General features: G+C 37.4%; 1 protein-coding gene across 1 annotated transcript in view; it reads left to right on the top strand.

The window, feature by feature from the left end:
* Positions 1-20,033, top strand: part of E2F3 (E2F transcription factor 3) — a 31,706-nt gene extending 11,673 nt beyond the window's left edge. Inside the window, exons 2-7 of the mRNA XM_070942476.1 lie at positions 9,607-9,718; positions 10,420-10,621; positions 13,150-13,305; positions 13,923-14,037; positions 16,148-16,283; positions 19,694-20,033. Of these exons, the coding sequence (XP_070798577.1) occupies positions 9,607-9,718; positions 10,420-10,621; positions 13,150-13,305; positions 13,923-14,037; positions 16,148-16,283; positions 19,694-19,959 (987 nt within the window). The 3' untranslated portion in view covers positions 19,960-20,033. The remainder of the gene's footprint in view (positions 1-9,606; positions 9,719-10,419; positions 10,622-13,149; positions 13,306-13,922; positions 14,038-16,147; positions 16,284-19,693) is intronic.
* Positions 20,034-21,593: the final 1,560 nt, after the last annotated feature.

Raw genomic sequence — 21,593 nt, 5'->3', positions numbered from 1 at the left:
CTGGCAAAAAAAATAATTGTCTATAAACAGGTGCAGGAGCTATCTTGGATGAATGGGTGGGTCAGTAATGCTTTGCCCCATAGTCTGTGTGAGACTTTCATTTCTGCCTTTTGGAGCTCATAGACTTAATGTGTCTCTAAAAACTTGCTGACCAGTTTCAGTACCATTATGTGAGAATTAGAGCTGAAAATAGGTGACTGGGGAGTTGCATGGTATTTGAAGGCCACCATTGATCTATAGGTGACTGAGATTAATATAGGTGAACAAATGCATGTTGCAACCAGTTTACGAAGTGATCAAATTCATCCACGAGTCATACATGAATGACTGCAAAAATCACAGATGAGTAAATTTAAGATATAAGTATTCTTTTGTTTAGGTTCTGTTTTGTTTAATTCTTCTATTGAACTCCACTAAAGCCATTCTTGTTTTTATTGGCCAACTATGATAGACATCATTTCTTAAAAGCATCTGTCATGATGCTTATATTTAATCACAATACATTTTTCTTTCAGTATAAGATTCCATTGAAACAAATTAAATATACCCCTAATTTTAAAAGTTTATAAAAATTGTCAGCTTTGAAATGAAAAATCAAAATTTCCTAGATGCATTTTGTATTTGCCTGTGATACCTAGAGATATGCCAAAATCTTTTGGAACAGAAATTTGAAATTATTATTGAAAGATAAATTAATTTATTTAAGTGAAAGGAAAATTTCATTTTAAAGTATCTATTATTTCATTATCTTTGTTCTATTTTTTCACGTTTGAAAATAATTCCATATAGATGTTTTGCCAAATAAGTATTTACAACTAAATGTTTTGACATAGAAATTCCAAACTATCTTTTCTCGCTACACCTGCTTTTTGGTGCAACTTCTCAGTTCCTTTTGTTGAATGCAGTTTTGTGACTTAAATATAATGAAGAGAGGGAGAAGGAAGGGGGAGATTAGAATATTCAGTATTACTTTCCAAGGTTTATGTTTGTGAGCTTCCCACTTCATTAGGTTTCTGCTTCTTTCTGAAGTATTATAATTTCCAGAAAGTGTCTAAAACTGTACTCTCAGAACATGTATTTTAAAGTACCGGTATATAGGCATAAAATTATATTCTGAAACTTGAAGTGTAAAATCAAAGTTTCAACATGAGTCATAGTAATACATGTATATCTCTAGTTGTTAAATTACAAGTCCATAGGAAATAAAATTCTTTTAAGTTGGTAAATATCCAGAATACCAAAAGGCTTCTGTTTTACTCCAGAAGCTATTTTAGATAACTTAAATTTATTCAATTGTTTACAATCTATGGAAGAAGCCCAACAAGAATATAAAGAATCGTTCTCCAGAATATTTACAGTATTGAACATCACTGAAAGGATAATACCTAGAATTTGGGCACTATTACTCAATATGCATAATTGCAGTTCAGCTTTGTTCAATAAGATTATTTATGCTATCGCTCTTCTCATACATTTCCTCCAAGATTCAGGAAAAATTTACTGGTTATTACAAGGACTGCTAAGAATATGAATGCATTTGGATTGCATTGCTTCAATATACTGAACATGCCATTTGGATTTAAATCCTAAATGAATTGTATGTACTGTTGCCAAAGAATCAACCCCACTGATCCCAGTTCTGCTAATGGAATTGCATTGACAATATTAACATAAATTTGCTGTTCCACATAGGGTACAGTATGGTGGGAGAGGCAAGGAGAACACGAAGTCAGGGCACATTCATAAATATTGGTAATGAAGCTGCCGTTTGATACTGGCAACAGGGAAATGGAATAATACATTACTGACCTCTTAAGATGCTTTAAATGAATATATATCTTTGCTAAACTGTGTAATTGTGTTTTATTGTCAGAATATATAATATAAAACTCAATGGCTCCCTAAATGGAGATCACACTGCAGAATATGCTTATTAGGGGGCGGGGGGGGGGGGGGGCAGGGAGAAGATCAGTAGTCAACCCTTCCATCTGTCATGTAATCTCCTAAATGCTATGGTGGATAGAGGTAGATTCTCAATTATGCAGCTATCACCAGTCCCTTAATACTAATTATGTCATCCCTCTATGAACCTGTAAGAATAGATGCAATTGACACCCCATAGTTGCAAAACAACAGCAGAGGTATGAATAGATGGAACAAAAATAATTAAAAATTGGTCATAGAATGACTGGCAGCCAGAGTTACCTTAGAAAATTTGCTAGGCAAGTATCTAAAAGCATGTTCAGATTTACAGTATACGGTTTAGCTAATGTCTCACTTAAGTTGGAATGTAAAGAACAAAAAATAGTTTGATCAGGATTGTGCACAGCTGAAAATGTTATGTCAGACTGCAAGTAGAAAAATTAAACAATCTCCTGAGGGCCAATATTTTCCCTATTGAACTTAAACGCTCAGTGTAAGTCCTTCCTAAAAAAAAAAAAAAAAAAAAAAGGAAAAACTGGCAGCAAGGAGAATGCAGAAATTAATTCAATGCATCAAGAAGAAAGATTTCTTTCATTTCTGGCAAATTACCAGAGTAGGTAAATCATTCACTCCCTTCCTACTCCCAGTCTGTCAATCAAGTGGCATTTTAAATCTGGGAGTATTTTACATGGACTCTGGTAGTAACACAAATGAGAATGAGATCAATCTGGGCCAGGAGTAAAATTGGTGCCCTGCCTCTGTGTAAGAAGTAAACCAATTGCTTAAAATGAGCAAAGCTGTAGCTGTTGATAGTTTTTTGCCTGAAATAATAATACTTCCAACTAGAGGGGGCTTCAGCTAGCATCTCTGTTGACATTCATTGATCAGATTGGTGTATTCCAAGATACAGGGCTGGCAATAATACTAATTTATAAAAAGGGAAATAGAATGATCTGTGCAATTATAGGTCTATGAGTCTTCTGAAGATTAGCAAATTATATGCTAAACATTTGAACCATAAGCACCAATATTGGACAGCGACAGAACAGGCAGGGTTCAGAAAAGGGAGCTCAACAATAGACATCCTGCAACAATATCTTTAACACCATCAAACACCTGCCTAGTCCTAGTCTGTAGCAAGGGCTCAATACAGATAGTCCTCAACTTATAACCATTCATTTAGTGACCATTCGAAGTTACAATGACACTGAAAAAACTGACATGACCATTTTTCACACAACCATCAGCATCCTCATGGTAATGTAATCAGAATTCAGGCACTTGGCAACTGCCATGTATTTATGATAATGTCAGGGTTCCAAGTAACACCCCCAACCAATGAAGACTCCAAGGCCAGCAGTTCCTCAAAGTTCCATTTTATTAGAGATGTCATATTGGCACATCTGGGAAAACCCGAATCTGAAAGCTCCCAGGTTTTCCTCACTCAGGAAAGTCAAAGTCCCTTCCCCTGCACCCACATGTCCATCACATGGTCCAATCAATCCACCGTCCCAACTGGCGATACCTCCCAGTCACGCCACTCCAGGTGAAGGCTGAACGTCCTTGACTTTCAAAGAAAAGAATGTTATGGCTAAATACTTCTACCAACTCCAGGCAAACCCCCCTCCCAGTTTCCCACAGACTAAGTGTGGCAGCCCCGAAGATCCAAAAGAAAAGATGGCTTCTAGGGCTGAAAGATGGTTGCAGTGTCCCAGGGTCATGTGAGCCCCTTTTGCCACCTGACAAGGAAAGTTAAGGGGAAGCCAGATCATATTACTATCTTCACAACCGCAGTGACTCACTTGATAACTATGGCAAGAAAGGTCAAAATGCCCCAAAATGGGGCAAAACTTACTTAACAGATGCCTCACTTAACAACAAAAAAATTGGACTCAATAATGTAAGCAACAATGAGTCAACCCCTCCATGGATCCCCACTTGTCATGGGGAAGTGGGCTTGTGATGCTCTGACGAAGTTGAGATCTATGCTGGCAGGTATTGTATTCTATCAGAATAGTCACCCATCCCAGGCAGGTCTTAGCAGAAGAGCCAGACTAAGTATATCCAAGAACTTATTTAATAGTAATAAAACAGAAAAAGTATCCTGTATCAGATTGCTGATTGCTGCGTCAGATGTTCCAGGGCATTTGTTGACAAGAGGAAATGGAACTCGGGAGCTATGGCAGGGCAACCAGGGCTTAGCCTTGTAGGATTACTGAATGAACAACTGCAGACAAAATATACTGTATTTGAAAATTACACCATTATCACTTGGCAATGATAAATTGGAACCAACTAAGATGGCCTACTTAAAGTGAATGTTTGAACTGTGGAAAAGAATATCCACACTAAAATGCCATTGAACAAAATTTAGCAGATAAAAGGAGATTCGTTATAGAAATGAGAGGTTAAAGGATGCGGAACTGAAAGAGAATATTCTTTCCTGTTCACTCTTTAATCTATATGTCAGTTCAATGATGGCCCCATATTTTCGTACTCCTAAATAACGGTACAAATTCCTCATGCTCTTCTATATTGATGATGATGCTGGAATATCACAAGCCCCCTTTGGACTGAGAAGAGCCATGGTGGTGATATTTTACTGTTGCAAATGAATTCAAGTGGTTCTTAATTTTCAGGAATCTAAAATCTTTGACAAAACAGCCATTCAGCATTTCTCGACACTAGAAGGCATAAAATAGAATGGGTTTTTGCCTTTAAATTCTTAGGGTGTATTTATGCACCACTTCACATTTAAGAGGCAGATTCTGCAATTGTACTAGTTATTTTGGTTTTAGGTTTTGTTTTCACATTACTGACTATAGTATTTTAGGCTTGTGAACCACTGAAATATAACTCTTTCAATTAAAGGGGGGAGAAGATACTGCCTTTCATTTTCATAAACATTTTTTAAAAAGCCTTTTCTGTAATTTATATCTGAACAATAAATCCACGTATACGTTTTAGAATTGGCTGATAAGTATTATCTGAAAATGTGTGATTCTGAAACCTATATAAAAGCTCTTGGCTGAAAAAAGTTGAATCAGTTTAGCAAAATATTCCTTAACATGATTTGTGTATAAGGCAGATTTTATTTTCATAACATATTTATTCAGTTTGCATGTAGAATTGGTCTGCATATGTTTTAAATATGAAATTATAATGAAAATGCTTATTGACTATTTTGGAAGGCATGTGTCTCTAATGATAACAACTATACTATGTGAAAATACTCTGCTTTCTTTCCTAAAAAGGTGTCAGAAGATATGAAAGAACTGAAATTCCCAGAATCCCAGTCAGTATGGAAATTTGATTTTGTTGTATGGGATTTTTAGTGTCAATTTATAAGTAGGATAACACAGTGTGGATGGATGGTTATTTTAAAATGTTGAATATTTGAGCTGCAAGAGGTAAAATCTTCAACTACAGATGTTGCTGCTTAGATTTCTGTTATCTGTGGTAATTACGCACTTGCATTTTCAGTTCACAGCTGACAATGGTGTTTTTAAAGTGATGAGTCATTATAAAAGCTGCATACACCTCTCAGAGCAGACTACAACAGTTCTGAAGTTAAACTTTGTGAATTTTAAAAGCACATAGAAAACACTATATTCAAAAACTGAAATTCTTCCATTGCTTTCCATCATTCCCACCCTGAAATATCACCGGAACTGCAAACTAACAAAAAAGCTCAAAGTCTTGCATCAATTCTGGAAGAAGCAGAAATTGTAGCTTTGTTTGAAAGAAGTAGAATTCTATTATAATTAAAGGATAATAGTAATGCACATATCTGAGCAAAAACAAATTGGTTATATAGCATATTTAGAATTGTCTGTGGGTAAAGTCTTCTGAAATTTACAAATAGTAAACATTTTTCTACTTATGAAATAATTAAACCAATGTATCAGTGGGTATATACCGGAAAGATGTTTACTGACAAGTTGATTAGTGGGGAAACTGAGTTTGAACTTGCATTTTTGAAGTGCTTAGCATGATCATGTTTTCCGGATGACTGTTGGTATGTTTTCCATTTCTACACAGACTTTGTTTTAGATGTATAGTTGGGCCTCCTTGAAAGGGATTCAGTGAAGCATTTTTAGTTTGCTGTCTTAACTGTACTGTTTTAATACTCTCGCAACATATGTCATTGCTTGAGTATGCTTGAATAAAAGATTTCACCATTATTTGTAAATAACTCTACAAAAAGGAATTTTAAGGGATGTGATTAGGTCAGAATATTTGACATTGAAACCTGTCATCCATTAGAATATTCATAGACCTTTTATGTTGCATCTAGCAATTATTTGGTGTAGCCTAGCAGTGGGTTGTCAGTCAATAAGTCTTGTAAACCTATAATCTGTCTTTGTTTTAACCAGATGTCTAAGAACAATATTCCAGGCAAAGAAATTCAGGACTTACATGTTTTACAGAATTAGTTTGATTTTTAAAACAAAGCATAGTAGCCAGATTGGAGTTCTATCTTGTGAAAAAACATTTGACAGCCAAAGATCTAAAAGTTAAGCAACTATAAAAGTTTTTGGTAATGTATCAAGCAATGCTCCTGCTGCAAATAGCTGAGTTAATAGGGTATTTTCCAGCTTCGCTGCTCCGACAATCCACATAGGATTTTACCAGCAATCTGACCATGCAACATTCAGGGATCGGGGCAGACGCCAAGCCCAGTCCAAGAGATTCTTTTGTGGTACTGGACAAAGGTCATTCTGTCGTGGAAAGTGACTCCCAGCCACAATCCTCAATTGGCGGCCGTCTGCAACACTTTTACCGCCAATGGGACTCCAAATCAGCGGATGCTTGGATTCGACGAACAGTACAGTTCGGATTAACTCTAGAATCCTCCTTTAAGTCCACCGACTGTAGCAGGTCGCCCTGTCGAACTAATGCTAGAATTGACTTTAGCGATTGCATCCTGAATCACCTGTACAATATAAATTGATTTAATGGTTTGAGATTTAATATCCCTCTCCATATCCTCTGTACTGTTCGTCGAATCCAAGCATCCGCTGATTCGGAGTCCCATTGGCGGTAAAAGTGTTGCAGACGGCCACCAATTGGGGATTGTGGCTGGGAGTCACTTTCCACGACGGAATGACCTTTGTCCAGTACCACGAAAGAATCTCTTGGACTGGGCTTGGCGTCTGCCCTGATCCCTGAATGTAGCACAGTCAGATTGCTGGTAAAATCCTATGTGGATTGTCGGAGCAGCGAGCTGAAAAGGAACGTTCAGGTGAGTCAACGTCCATTTCTTAGAAATATGTTGATTTAGCAATTCTGGTGCCAAATTTTTTTTGTGCATGTGTTTGTTCTGGGTATACATGTTCACAAAATCACAGTGTCTTTATTATAAGACACATGAAGATATTTGAGATAATACATTTACGATAAATTAAAATCTAGCATATTTTACTGTTAAACATGGTTTAATTTTTGGCTATCAATATTTAGTATTCTCTTGGTCACATCTTTAGTGTATCCTTTTAAAATAATATATGGCCTAGTATAGACCAAGTGTCTTCTTACTAGTCAATGTAACATTATGTATTAATATTATTTTTATATCAATATTATATTTATATCTACTGTGTACATCTCAAAGTTTGCAATATGTGGCTGATCTTGTCTGTGCTGATAAACTAAATAAGATTAGGCTTGGTTAGTACTCGGATAGAATACCTCCAGGGAAACCCAGGGCTATAGTTCAGACTGGGAAGTTGAAAAACATCTCAGAAGAAGACAGTGTCAAACAACTTTTGGCTATTGCCAATAAACTGCATGGATGTGTCTATGAAGTCAGAAAAATAAAATGTACTAACATTGAGTAGGTAGGATTGAGTAGATAGGCCTGTCCTATCAGAGTTGTCTTGTTATAACATAGTTGTTTTGGTCTAGGTAGCACAATGTAAAGTTTATTCAAGATAATGATGCCTTCATTGTCAATGGGCAGAAAGTTGATCACTTTGACTTGTTTTAATTACACTGGAATGATCTTTCAGTCAAATAAAAGTTGGAAAGCTCCCAATGTTTTATGCCTTGCAGAAGATGCACAGAAGCAGTGTAGCCATTCTAATCCCCCCCCCAATGCTCTTGAGAATAAAATAGAACAACACAAGAAAGACTCTGAATTAAGATTTAAGTAATCAATATGGACAGGCAAAAAGATCAAAGCAGAAGTTTTGCAAGTGTTACTTAGTGTTTATCCTGCAAGCAACCCAGTATCTCATACTTTTTCAAAGTATAGAAGAGTATTCATTTTTATGATTTCCCATCAGCAATCCTTGAAGGAATATCTCAGAAGCTCCCTCATAAGGAAACACCCTGTCCATGTGGATATGGGCCCTAGAAACCCTTGTCCATGTTCTTTTGTGCTGCCATCTCTCATAGTAAGTTTATTGTGTTTTCGCTACCAATAGAGCTTTGCTAGCACCTTTGATGCAAAAAACTTCAAATGCTCCACATTGGTAATCATGTAAAATATCTATTTGAAAAATTACCTGGCAAGTATCAGCATTCTACCTAAGAGCATGCCGAATGTGGAGATCTCTTACAGTGCATCAAACGTATCTGGATAAATATTTTAGGATTTTTATTATATTACAGATCTCATGGAAGTTGATTAGCATTGTGATGAAAGCATTTAGATTGTGGCATTGACTTGTTATCTTAATAAAGAATTTGATAACTGTTTTGGTAAAATTTAGGCCTAAATAGTCTAGCACTTTAAATATTAATACGATATGTTAAAATACAGATGTATTAAAATACTATTATCATACTTTTTGAAGCATTTTATGGAGTACAGTATTTATGGAGTACATTTTATAGATATGGTATTTTATCTGATTGGTTTACATGATTTGGGGTTCCTAAGATCACATAAATATTTTAGCTTCTAATCTTTCTTTTTCCTTAGCAGGTTGTTTCTTAATATGTTTTTATTAATTTTTAACTGCCCAGAGTCATGTATTTGATATGTGCAGCCATATAATTGAATAAATGAATAACAGTATATATCTTTATCTACAGTCATTTTAGGAAAACTTTTTCTATTCTCACTTGGAGTTTATAATTTTACTTGTAAAACTCGATGTTGTATTGGGCAATGATTGCAATAAGACTGCCATTATGTTTATGATATACATAGATATTCTTTTTGAATTTAAGAATGGTGCTTAAAAAGAAACCACTTTTTTAAGATTTGGAATTAACGCTAGTATTGGTGGTTATATCCAGCGCCCACAGAACTTTATCTATAACTGTCACATTAATGCCTACTATCTCACAGCAGAGAAAGCCATATGGGGATATCAAGAAATAAAAAATGAACACCGAATTCAGTAGAAGCAACTTGAGCATTTATAAAAAACATATTATTTTATTCAAGTTTTTATTAAGTAACCCTGTTTGAAAGTGTGGTAGCAATACTATGATAGAGTTTTTGTATTTATACACCTTTGTTAAAAGTCCAGATAGGAAATAAGGAACAGGCTTCTAAAAAAACACAATAAGACTAGAAGGCATTTTTAAATTGTGATTTCCTATTCCATACCCAAAAGAAGAAGCAATGAGATCTTTTGTCTGATATGAAAAATACATGTAAGCTTATAAAGTTAACGGTAATTTTATGGGAGAAAGGTTGAATTCTGTTGAATTCTGCTTCTTTGATAGGCAAAACGAAGATTGGAACTAGAAGAACCTGGACAGCAATTTCTGCCTGAAGGATTGAGAACTCCAAAGGGGAAAGGTAGAGCTGCAACAAGAAGTCCAGAGAGTCCAAAAAGTAAGAAAATTTGTGCATAGCTATATGAACTGCATTTAGACTCTTACATGTTCTTCCTGGATAAATTAAACCTTGTGATTGAAAAGTAGTTAACTATGCTTGCAGAGGCAGGATCAAAGACCTAACAGACCCTGAACTTTTAGCCATCAACCAAATTAATTACAGGTAATCCTTGACTTACAACCATACATTTAGTGACCATTCAAAATTACAGTGGTACTGAAAAAAGTACTTACGACTGTTTGTCACATTGAACAACTGTTGCAGCATCCCCATGGTCACATGACGAAAATTCGGATAGTTGGCAACTGGTTCATATTTATGACAGTTGCAATGTCCCAGGGTCATGTGATCATCTTTTATAACCTTCTGACAAGCAAAGTCAATGGGGAAGCCGGATTCATTTAACAGCTGTGTTACTAACTTAACAACTGCAGAGATTCACTTAACAAATGTGGCAAGAAAGGTTGCGAAATGGAGCAAATTTCACTTAACAACTGTCTTGCTTAGCAACAGAAATTTTGGGCTCAATTATGGTCATAAGTCGAGGACTACCTGTATACTGCTAAAGTGAAACTATCTAGGAGTGTTCTTTAATACAACTCACATGGTATCTTATAATTTTTTTTAGCAAAATATTATACCAGATTTCTGAATTGGCATTAAATGCTTTTTATTTCCAGCTCCCAAATCTCCTTCAGAAAAGACACGGTATGATACATCACTTGGTCTTCTCACAAAGAAGTTTATTCAATTATTAAGCCAGTCTCCTGATGGTGTGGTAGATTTGAACAAAGCAGCAGAGGTACTTAAGGTACAAAAAAGGAGGATTTATGATATTACCAATGTTCTGGAAGGCATTCATCTCATTAAGAAAAAATCCAAGAACAACATTCAGTGGATGTACGTATCACATTTCTGTATTTTTCTTGCATTCTAGAAAAAGTTATCTGATACTAGTTTTCAACTTTGTAATTATGACTATAAAACTACATTTAGCTTAATTTTGAATTATTCAGGGAGTTGTTTTTAAGAAGGTAGAGAAAAACTAAACTCACCAGTCATTTTATAGGGTATTCCAACATATTGGATGGGGAAGGTGACAGTTTCCACAGACACACTTAATTTGAGACCCACAATCTATTACACTTAACAAGCTTTGTAAGGTGTTCCATGTTCCTCAGAGTGCTAGACTAAGGAACTTAATAACGTGCCTGAAATGTTTCATGTATATGTTGATGGTTTATTCAAAGTTGCAGAAATATAAGGCAGAACAGTCTTTTCTGTATGTGTTGTTACGCATTATAGTTTAAGGCACTAAACTCTTCCATGATTAAGAATGGCATATTGAAAGAAACCTTTTCATGTATAAAAACTATCACATATTTTTCTGCTATTTTTCTCCCTGTGGCCCTTCAGATGTTTACCAACATCCACCAGCAATTTAACATTATTCCCACAAGGTTGTTCCTTTGCTGAATACATTGTATGTAACACAAAATTTACTTCATAGTTCCTGCTCTTAATACATGGGCTGGGCTTGGATATCCTGCTGAGCCATAATGTGGCTCTTTGTTTATAACTTAGTGTTACATGTGAACTATATTATTAGATATTAGATATTTAATCCCACCTTTTCTCTATATAACTCAAGATAGTGAATATACTTTGCCTAATACTCTTGCCTTCTGTTTTCCCCACAACAACAACCTTTTGAGAAGAGTTGGGCTGAGAGAGGGTGTCTGATCCAAGTCAGCTTCCATAACTAAGGAAAGCCTAGAATTCATAGTCTTCTGGTTTCTTCACCAGCACCTTAACCACTGAACCATACTGGCTTTCATACTAGCTTCATGCTTTGTAAATCATGGTTAATGGCTTTAGATGATTTAAGTTCTGTACTCCCCCATTTTGGCTTCTTCAACAAATCATGGTCAAGGAAGGCTTGATTGGATACAATTTATGAATCCAGCCATTGTATTATTTATTTATTTTCTTCCTTTATCATTTGTATCAATAACTCAAGGAGACAAAGGTACCTAATACTTTTTTCTCCTCCTATTTTCCCCACAACAACCTTGTGAGGTGTGTTGGGCTCAGAGAGAGTGATTGGCCAAATTCACAAATCTGGCTTTCATTGGCTAAGTTTGGACTAGAACTCACACACTTTCTATACTGGTGCCTTAACCACTAGACCTGTGATGGCGAACCTATGGCACGTATGCCACAGGTGGCACGCGGAGCCATATGAGTGGGCATGCGAGCTCAGCTCCGCCAGCTGATTTTCGGGCCTTCTGGGCCCACCGGAAGTTGGCAAATGGGCTGTTTCTGGCCTCCGGAGGACCTCCAGGGGTGGGGAGGCCGTTTTCGTCCTCCCCAGGCTCCAAGAAAGCCTCTGGAGCCTGGGGAGGGCAAAAAATGGGCCTACCAGGCCCACCGTGCCATCACGTGCCACAAGCAGGGGAAGCCCAGGGGGGTTGCGTGCGCATGCGCGGGGGGGACAGAGCACATTGAATTATGGGAGTGGCCACACACACGTGCAACCTCCCCCCCTCCGTGTTCACCTCACTTTTGGCACGCGATGGCAAAAAGGTTAGACATCACTGCACTAGACCAAGCCAGCTGTAACTCTGTACAGGTTTGTATATATTGATTAAATTTATATGCAAATCTCACTATCTCATCTATACCCATCTCACTATCGAGCAACTTTGGGCAGCTTACAATGACATAAAATAACAATATAAAACAATTAGGAAGTTAAAATATCAAAAACATTGGGCATTGAAAGTTAAAATTAACAACAAACTGGATAACAATGAAAAATATGTAAATAGGGAGGAGGTGGGATCTTTTTTTAATCTACTATGGTAGTCACCTCCAGAATGAGATGCTTCCATCAGGGGCTCAAGACAGGTGGCAGAGCTAGATTTTCAGGCCCTTTTGGAAGACCAATAGGCTGGGGGGCAGATCTCATCTCCAGGGGCAATGATGTTCCAGGGGGCGTGATCCATGGCAGAAAAGCCTCATCTGCAGCTGCAATTTCTTGGACAGAGAAATCCACAGCATGCCTCTTCTGCCAGAGCAGGTGGGATAGGCCAATCTCATTGGGGTGAGATGGTTCCTCAGATAAACTGAACTCATGCCCTAAAGACTATAAAGGTAATAAATTTTACATTGATAAAATATAAATATTGTATCGATTCTTTTGTCTTTAATAATGTCCTTGTTGGAAGTAAAGTTGTACTTTATTGGCCTTTTATTTCATTTTCAAAGAATGCTGTGCAACCCCAAGTGTTCCTCTTCTGCTCTTCGTATTAATGAATTAGTTCTTCCAAAATAAGGAACAGCTGGATTAAGGAATGAGACACACCTTTCCTCAGATTGGAAGTCTGCCATGTGTTCCACGAACTGTTTGCTCATTTGTTTTGAAGGGGCTGCAGTCTATCTGATTTCGGGGGCATGTTGGCACACTGTCAAGGCTTGTCAAAAGAGGTAGCAGAACTCAGCCAGGAAGAAAAGAAGCTGGATGAGTTAATCCAAAGCTGCTCTCATGACCTCAAGCTGCTAAAGGATTCTGAAGATCGGAAATATCCTTTTATAGTGAATGAAGATACACTCCTTTAATAAACATAATTAGAGCTCTTCATTTTTTTTTTCTTTTTGTTAAAGCCAGTGTTTTTCAACCTTAAAACCCTAAGACGTGAGGACTTCAACGTCTAGAATTCCTCAACCGTCGTGCTTTCTTAAAATTATCTAAATTGAAATATACTGGCCTAGGCTATAGGGCTGGTATTCAGCATATTTCATGGAAGTGCTTAAGTAGTGATCAATAGTACACATGGGCCCTGTCCTTGGCTATTTTAATATTGCAAAATATCAGCAAAAATGTCTTTCAAAAGACTATCAATAGAGAGTCTATTGCTTCGTTTGAGCCCAAGACTCTTCTCAAGCTGTCCCAAATCCAGAAACCACTCCTGCATTTTTGTGACTAAGCTTGGCATTGAGATTCTAGATTGTAATTTGTTCACTCTTCATTATAATCTCTATTACACATTCATGATCTTTTTAAAAATAATAAAAAAATTAGTTTCCCAAGTTAATGAAGGTAGGTTAATGGGGAGACAATATAAAAATGCCTACTAAAATATCTACTTTAGTTTGCTAGTTCTCAACAGCTGCTCAGCAATTCTTTAACACTGTTTACATTAGCATATGTTAGGTATGAAGATATTCAAGAAATTAGGAGCCTTAAAGACCAAACTGTCATACTTGTCAAAGCTCCTCCAGAAACAAAACTTGAAATGCTTGACCCAGAAAAGGTAAAAACTTATTTTATTACATAGCATGGTCATTTTTCTTTTCTACATTTTAAAACTAACGTTTATTTGTAGGAGTGATTTAATGAAATAAGTTTTTATGGGTGACAAAAACTTTCAAAACTTCTATGTAACTTTGTTTACAGTATTTTTTTCTGTTATGTTTTTGCTTATTGATTGATTGATTTTTGTTTATTTTTATCTGCCTTCATTTTTGTTCAACTCAAGGCAGCATACACATCTAATGCTACTCTCTCCTACTTTCCCCACAATAACAGCCCTGTGAGGTGGCTTGGGCTAAGAGAATGATTGACCTACCAAAATCAGTTACCCAATTGCCTAAATGAAAGATAGAACTCATAGTCTTCCAATTAACTTTAAATAATAAAGTTTCTCTCTACTTGAACTCCATTCCTGGGGATTGCATGGAGGCCTCCATGGTACTTTCTTGGCAGAAAGAATGGAATATTCCATTCCCCGAGAATGCTGATCTACAACTATCCCATTGTATTATTTTTACTTTTCAAACAGCTGGAATTGGGCTTCTTTCTATAGCTAGTACCAGGCTTCTTTATATCCCGACTTACCTTCTTATGATTCCTACTGACTCTGCATCAAATCGCAGTTACTAATGTTCTTTTCTTTCTCCTTAACTATCCTTTGAAGGGGGAGGGAATCCTGAGAGATGATACAGAGCCCAAGGTTACCAGCTGAGTTTTCTGGCTGAGGTGGATTTTAAACTGGATCTCTCTAGTCCAAGACCAGCTCTGTAACGTCTATGCCACATGTGATCCATGTTAAACAGCTATGCCTTTCATTGCTAGCAGCACTACTGCCATTTGACTTTTTCTTTGGCAGTCTCTGCTGCTCATTTATCTCTCTCTCTCTCTCTCTTTCTGCCTTCCTGCAACATGCAGTAGATTATAAATTCTTTGAGATGGAACTATTGTATTTAGAAGTCAGATGCACGCTGTGCTGCTAGATATAGCAAGAACATTCCCTCTCGGTTCCACATTCCTGAGCAAACATGAGAAGGTTAGAAAAGTAGTTTTATTAGGAAACCACACCTTCAAAGAAGTGCTGCGTCTAGCAGCACGTTGGAAACCTATTTTATACCTGTATGTTCACCCAAATGTTTAAATTCTGCATCTTCTGCCTTTTTGAAGCACTTGATTTTTCTTCTCTCAGCCTTGAAGCTTTCCATCATCAGTTCCATTCGCTAAATGGCTGCCTCTGACATGAGAATCTGGGCCCACGCCTTACCATCTTGAGCCCTCATGCTGTGTTCAGAGCATCTTCTCAGTCAGCATAGCTAAGCCATCCAAGCTTAGTATTAGTTGGGCTGTGAAATCTTTTAAGGGCAGCTTTAAATGAAGCATCTCCTTTATTTCACAAAGCATTAAGGTCCCCTCACTTCTAAGAATAAAGCAGCCATGCTGTTTTCTTTAATTCTTGCATTATTTGGAAGAAGATGTGCTATATGCACATGGAACAGATGCACAGAAATCTTTTCCAGCAACTGCAAAAGTTGTAAGAGAATGTAAGGCCTTGTATTGATCGATTTAGAAATGGAGAAAGTTTTGTATTTTTTATTCACCGCATTGTCCCCGCTTATTAGTTAAGAGAACGGCTTTCTCAGCAGTTTGTACAAGTTCCCTAAGTAAGAGACTGACAAAATCTCCACTTTAGGAAACTCCAATTTCTATACGTTAAATTGAAGGTAGCATGAGGACAATCCCATAGTTTGGATTTCTATAACCTATGATACCTTTTTCAATAAACCTCAGAAAAGAAACCCTGAAAGCAACTTACTTTCTATGAAGGTGGTTTAGCCAAGAACTTGACAAGGAGCATGACAAGACTTTGTTTTAAGGAAGACAGGGTTACCTCATTGGCTCAACAAGGCCCATGAATGCAACCTTGTCCCACCCTGATTCATATCTTCTGTTAGACCAGTTATTATCATTTTGCAAACTTTCAGCTTTCATTCGGTTTTTTTTTTTTGGGGTGGGGGGGAGGGAGCGATCAGCATATTAAGAATGAAAAATGTTCAGTAGTTATTTGTAGTACTGAGAAAAGGGATGCAGAAAACTGAATTTTTTTCTTGTTGCAGAATAAGCTGATACACTTATGTAGTACTCAAGGACCTATTGAGGTGTACTTGTGTCCAGAAGAAACCGACTACTCCACTCGAATAAAAACTCAGGATCAGGATCACAATGGAAATATCTCAAGAAACATTTCCAAAAGTAATCTGAACACAGGCAATAACCAAATATATGCAGAGCTTAAAATCAAAGTATAATCTGTTGTATATTTTAAATGCTAGTCTTTAAAGTAAACTAAAGAACTTTTTTTCCTAATTCATTATTCTTGAATACAGATTATGTTTTACTATTTTACTTGTGTTTATAACGATGTTTATAACGATTCCTAGTTTGCAACAATACCAGTATTACTCCCACTCTGACTTGCATTGTCAGACATACAAAATTTGGTCATAAATGTGTGCATTGGTTGGAAAAAGATTTTTTTATGATCATCATATTTGCAAACGATCAGTAACTGAGTAATTACTAAATAAGGAGTGCGTGAATTAAGGTTTTCTGCTTTACAGACAAATAATTTAATTTTGGCAATATCTAAAAATTAACGTGTGCCATGGAATGTATAAGTTAAATTGTCACATTAAAAAAAATAGTTTCTATTTTATCACAGGAGGCAGAATTTATCTATATCAAATATGTTTGCCTTAAAGCAACGGTTACGAACTGCTGGTCTGTGGACCACTGGTGGTCCGCAAGAAAATTTTGGTGGTCCCCAGAAAGATTATTTGCATTTTTTATATTGCACTAAATCAGGGGTCCTCAAACTACGGTCCCTGGGCCGGATACGTGCAATGAATGTTTGTGTTCCTGCAGAGAGTCTCCCGCTTTGGGGTTTTCTTGTGTGGGTCGGAGGGGGGCAGAAAGTCTGCTTCAGCCTCCTGGTGTGGGGCTTTGGGCGAAGGCTGGAAGGAAGTGCCACTGGTGGTGAAGAGCCAGAGGGCCTTGTTCCAGTGGGACTGCATCATGGCCTGGAACTGGCTGACCATCTCAGCCTACTGAGCCTGTAGGCACCTGTACCTGACCTTACACTGTCGCAGGTCTTTCCTCTGCTTGGAAAGCCTATGCTCGTAGTCCTCAGTGAGGTGCTTCTGCTGAGCCTCCTTCTCAGCCAGATCCAATTTGAACTGAGCCAGCTGTTTTGCCAACTCTTTCTCATGGTGGCTGCTTAGCTCCAACAACTGCTTCCTGTTGGGGCCCTAAGGAGCCCGGGTGGGGAAGCAAGGAATGGCTGGGAGGGGAGGGGCAAGTAGAGGCCAGCGAGGTGCCCCTTGACGCGAGTGACATTGAGTTGGCCACGCCCACCCAGTCACATGACCACCTAGCCATACCCACCCAGCCGGTCATTAGGCAGATCATATTAGCGGTCTGCAGGATTTTAAATTTTGAATTTAGTGGTCCCTGAGGTCCGAAAGGTTGGTGACCCCTGCCTTAAAGCATCCAATCAGTTACAAAGTCACTACTCTCTGGCCAAAGCAGAAGAGCTTTTCTGGGGAGGCCAGAAAGGAGAAGGAAGCATCTATCACTTTCTCCTATAGCCTAGAAGCTACCTTTGGGCAACTGAAGAAAAAGGAGCAGGGTTTTGGCACACTCTGCACTTCTAGCAATGCACTGCAGGCACTGCTTCTTCAAAAGCCAAGCTTGACATTCCTTTTCCTGAAACCTTTGTTCCCCAGATGGATATGCTATGTAAATGACAGTGGATGGATATGTGAGTGAGGGTGAAAGGCCTAAAGCCTCCTTCCCATGAGATTCTGCTAGAACTTACTGAATGCTTTTCATTTTATATGAATTACACAGGTTTTCCTTGTAGGAAATTAATTGTATGTTTTGAGGGTATCTCAAAGAGTCATAATGGTTAGAATGCAGTATTGCAGTCTAATTCTGTTGACTGCCAGCAGTTCAGCAGTTCGATTCTTACCAGCTCAAGGTTGACTCAGCCTTCCATCCTTCTAAGGTTGGTAAAATGAGGACTCAAGATTGTTGGGGGCAATATGCTGACTCTGTAAAACACTTAGAGAGGGTGTTGTGGTCCGCTGGCGGCCTGCGGACCTGGCAGCAGAGTCAGACAGTGAGGAGGTTGGGGAGGAACATGGGCCAGTCCTGGAGTCTGGGGAAGACTCGGACAAGGGCTCTTGTATTGGAGACACGTGGGAAGTACGTACTGCTTCTGGAGCCTCCATAGTTGGACCTCAGCGAGGCAGAGGAACAGGGGAAGCCTGTTCCCAGTGCATGCATGTGCAGAGCTGCCAGAAGGCAAGAACAGTTAAAACAAAAGGGATAACTCGGGAGTAGGGCTTGGAGATGATTGTTCAGTTTAAAGTCTGAAGCTCTGTTTGATTCTGGATTCCATGTGGCTTTGCCAATTAGGTCTTTGGCAGCGTGTCAAGGGAGATAAAGGTGGGTGATTATCAGCCTTTTCCCAAAGGACTCTCGACAACTATTTGGGATTCATCTGTGAATGAACAGAATTCACAGCTGTTGGAATAAAAGAGGTTTTTGGGACTACTCGTGTGTTTTACTGACTCCAGAAGCCTAGGTCAGAACAAAGGGCTATAAGGCACTGTGAAGCAGTATATAAATCTTAAGTGCTATTGCTGTTGCTATTGCTATCTAGTGGCCAGTATGTCTTCATTTCTTTTAATATACCTTCAAATACTCTGATTTCCCCCAAAGGGGGAAGGCAAACTAAATTTGGTGGTTTGCTTCATGTTGGTAAAGCACACACTAAAAGACAAAGTTTCTTTCTCATTCAGCTAGCCTCTTTCTAGTTTTTCTCTTTTAACCTCAAATCCAGGAGGAGGATGTCTGGAAGATTGAGATTTTGTGATTAATACTTATCCTGATGTTTTATAAATACTTATAAATTCTAAATAGAACTTCAACGAAGTAAAATCAGCATGGTTCCTATATCAGTGCATATTTCTCCCAGGTTTCAAAAATTTGGTGTCTCTTAAGAAAGATGCATATAACATTTCTGATAAAGGATATGTTTCCTTGTATATGTGGCACATATATACTGTGTGTACTTTAATATATAGAAAGAAACATGAGATGTTTGAATTTCAGTTTGGTTTACAGTTTACACCTATAAAATATGCATATTGCTTAGGGTTGTCAGATAAGGGTCCAAGCTCCAAGTGGCTGGTAGAGAAGTACAATTTATCTTTTTCCTGCCATCTAGTGATTGTTCTGCATTTTTGAAGTCCATGTCTGGTAGTCATGGCTGTTCATGGCTAAAGAATTAAAGAGACACAGTGACTTCCTTAAGCAGGACTACACAGAATGGAAGAGATGATTCCAGAGAATCTACCTTTGTAATTAGCATTGTCACTTAATTGTGTAAATCCTGTTTATGTCACAAAACTACTGGTCTTCTGGACTTAAGCAGTTCCTGAAGCTGGGAGGTGTTGGGCTGCTGTCTCTTTCCATACCGTTAGTAGCATAGTTAACTTTACAATAAGTTGGGTAGAAGGCAAAGCATTTATACATAGTAAAGTTGTGAAATGTTTCTATATGCAAGTTTTGATATTTTGTTCTTTTACTTATAATAGATCTGAACTCTGATAACTCAGGAGGTCCTGACTGTTCAGAAAATGCCACAACCATCTCCCCGTTAGTTTCTACCACTAACCTTTTGCAGCAAACAGAGGACCAAATTACTTCAAGTCTTGATGGCCCATTTGTAAACTTGTTGCCACCTTTACTTCATGAAGACTATCTGCTTGGGCTTGATGAGGAAGAAGGAATTAGTGACCTCTTTGATGCTTATGACTTTGAAAAAGTACCTCCCTTGATGGATGGATTTTTATGCAGCTGATTTTTGTTTTTATTTTCTTTTTAAAAGTGAAACCAGAATACCTGCTGACATTCCATACTATCTCTCCTCTTATCTCCTAACTCTTATTCCATTTCAAAGATTAGAATTTATAGTATTTCATATTTATATGGAAATACTTCATAAAATAGTACAAACACAGAATGGCAGACTTTCTTATCAGAGTTACCTTAACCTCAAATTCAGGCAGCTACTGATTTAGTAATTATAATAGAACGCACAGAGAATTGGAGGAAATGGCTAAGTCTATTTTATTCTGGTTTACTGTGTCTATAATTTTCATAAAGGGCTAAAGAACTGTTTTAGCCAAAAATAGCATTTTTTTTCCTTACGATTTCAAGCTGTGCCTTCTGTAAAACATGTCTATTCAACTTTTTCATTCAAAGAGTAACTACAGAGAAGTATGTTTGGGATACACAAGCAAAAATGTGAAATAGACTTCTTCCAAAGTTATCTAGAAATATTTAAATTCTTATCTATGCTCCATTTTTGAGCATTCACCTATTGCTGAGGACATTAATAAGCCTCAAATAATTTTTAATACGAATAGGCTTTAAAGATATTGCTATCCAAGGTGAAGCAGAGGTGGTGACCCCAGTCAATACAGTGTATCTGGGCAGCCTCTAAGTAACCTTTTTAAAAAAATAAAAAGTTGTGCATATCAGCTGCTTTAGAAAGGGAGAGTAGGCCGTGTGGATTGATTCTAGCTTCTAGCTCTCTCTGTAGAATAGTCCGGTGGATTTTACCTTCTTTCCAAAGAGCTAGATTTACAGTATACAACCCATCTTTGTATTTGGTGAACTGCACATAGTATCAGTTTCTGTATGTAGTTGTCAATCCGCTTCACCTTCAGATGGCTGAAGGTGATCATTTTTCCCACTAGAAAGAAATCTTGTAATGAAGAAGTCCCTTGTTATAATATAAAGCAAAGATGCACAGTTCAATTTCACTGTCTGCAAAGTGCAATAGAACTGGCACGTGAAGTTTGTGGTACGAAGTGGGGCTCTGTGTTAAGTGCCTACTAAAATTGCACTGTGGGCTTTATTTTTTTTTTTTTTTTTTTTGCTAAGAAATACTATTTAAGCCAAGCTTCACTTTTTCAGTACTCTGTGTTTATTTGAGAAGGTTAGTTGCTTTCACTTCCCATTTTGGAAGTTGCTACAAAGCTGACATTTCACCCAAAGTGTAAATAATATACTTGTCAAGATTGTCTTCGCTGAATTTTAATTGATAACTCTTTGCTGACATAATGTGCTTTCTGAAAATGGATAGAATTCATACATGTAAACATAGTTGTATGAAATGTTGTCACTTTGGTTAATTAGCTGAATAGTTTAAGCAGTATACATTACTTTTTCTACATGATGTTTAAAACATTTCTAAAATGTTTGTTTTAAATAATATATGTGCAGGTTTTCTGGTACCATTGAAATGCTGCTACAGACACTCACAAATGAAATGGCTGAGTAATAGTATGAAAGTTGTACGATTGAGCCTTGGAAAATAATTGTGTAAAAAAAGGCAACACATTGAGAACTGTTAAACAGTATTAAGTGTGTTTTATATGTATACAAATATGTGCATAGTTAATTGGTTATTTAAGTTGTATGTTCTTA

Source organism: Pituophis catenifer, unplaced genomic scaffold (assembly GCF_029215685.1).
Source record: "Pituophis catenifer annectens isolate HBS135680 unplaced genomic scaffold, rPitCat1.0.hap2 SCAF_3, whole genome shotgun sequence".
NCBI classification, from domain to species: Eukaryota; Metazoa; Chordata; class Lepidosauria; order Squamata; family Colubridae; genus Pituophis; species Pituophis catenifer.
This window is presented reverse-complemented; position numbering and strand designations above follow the sequence as displayed.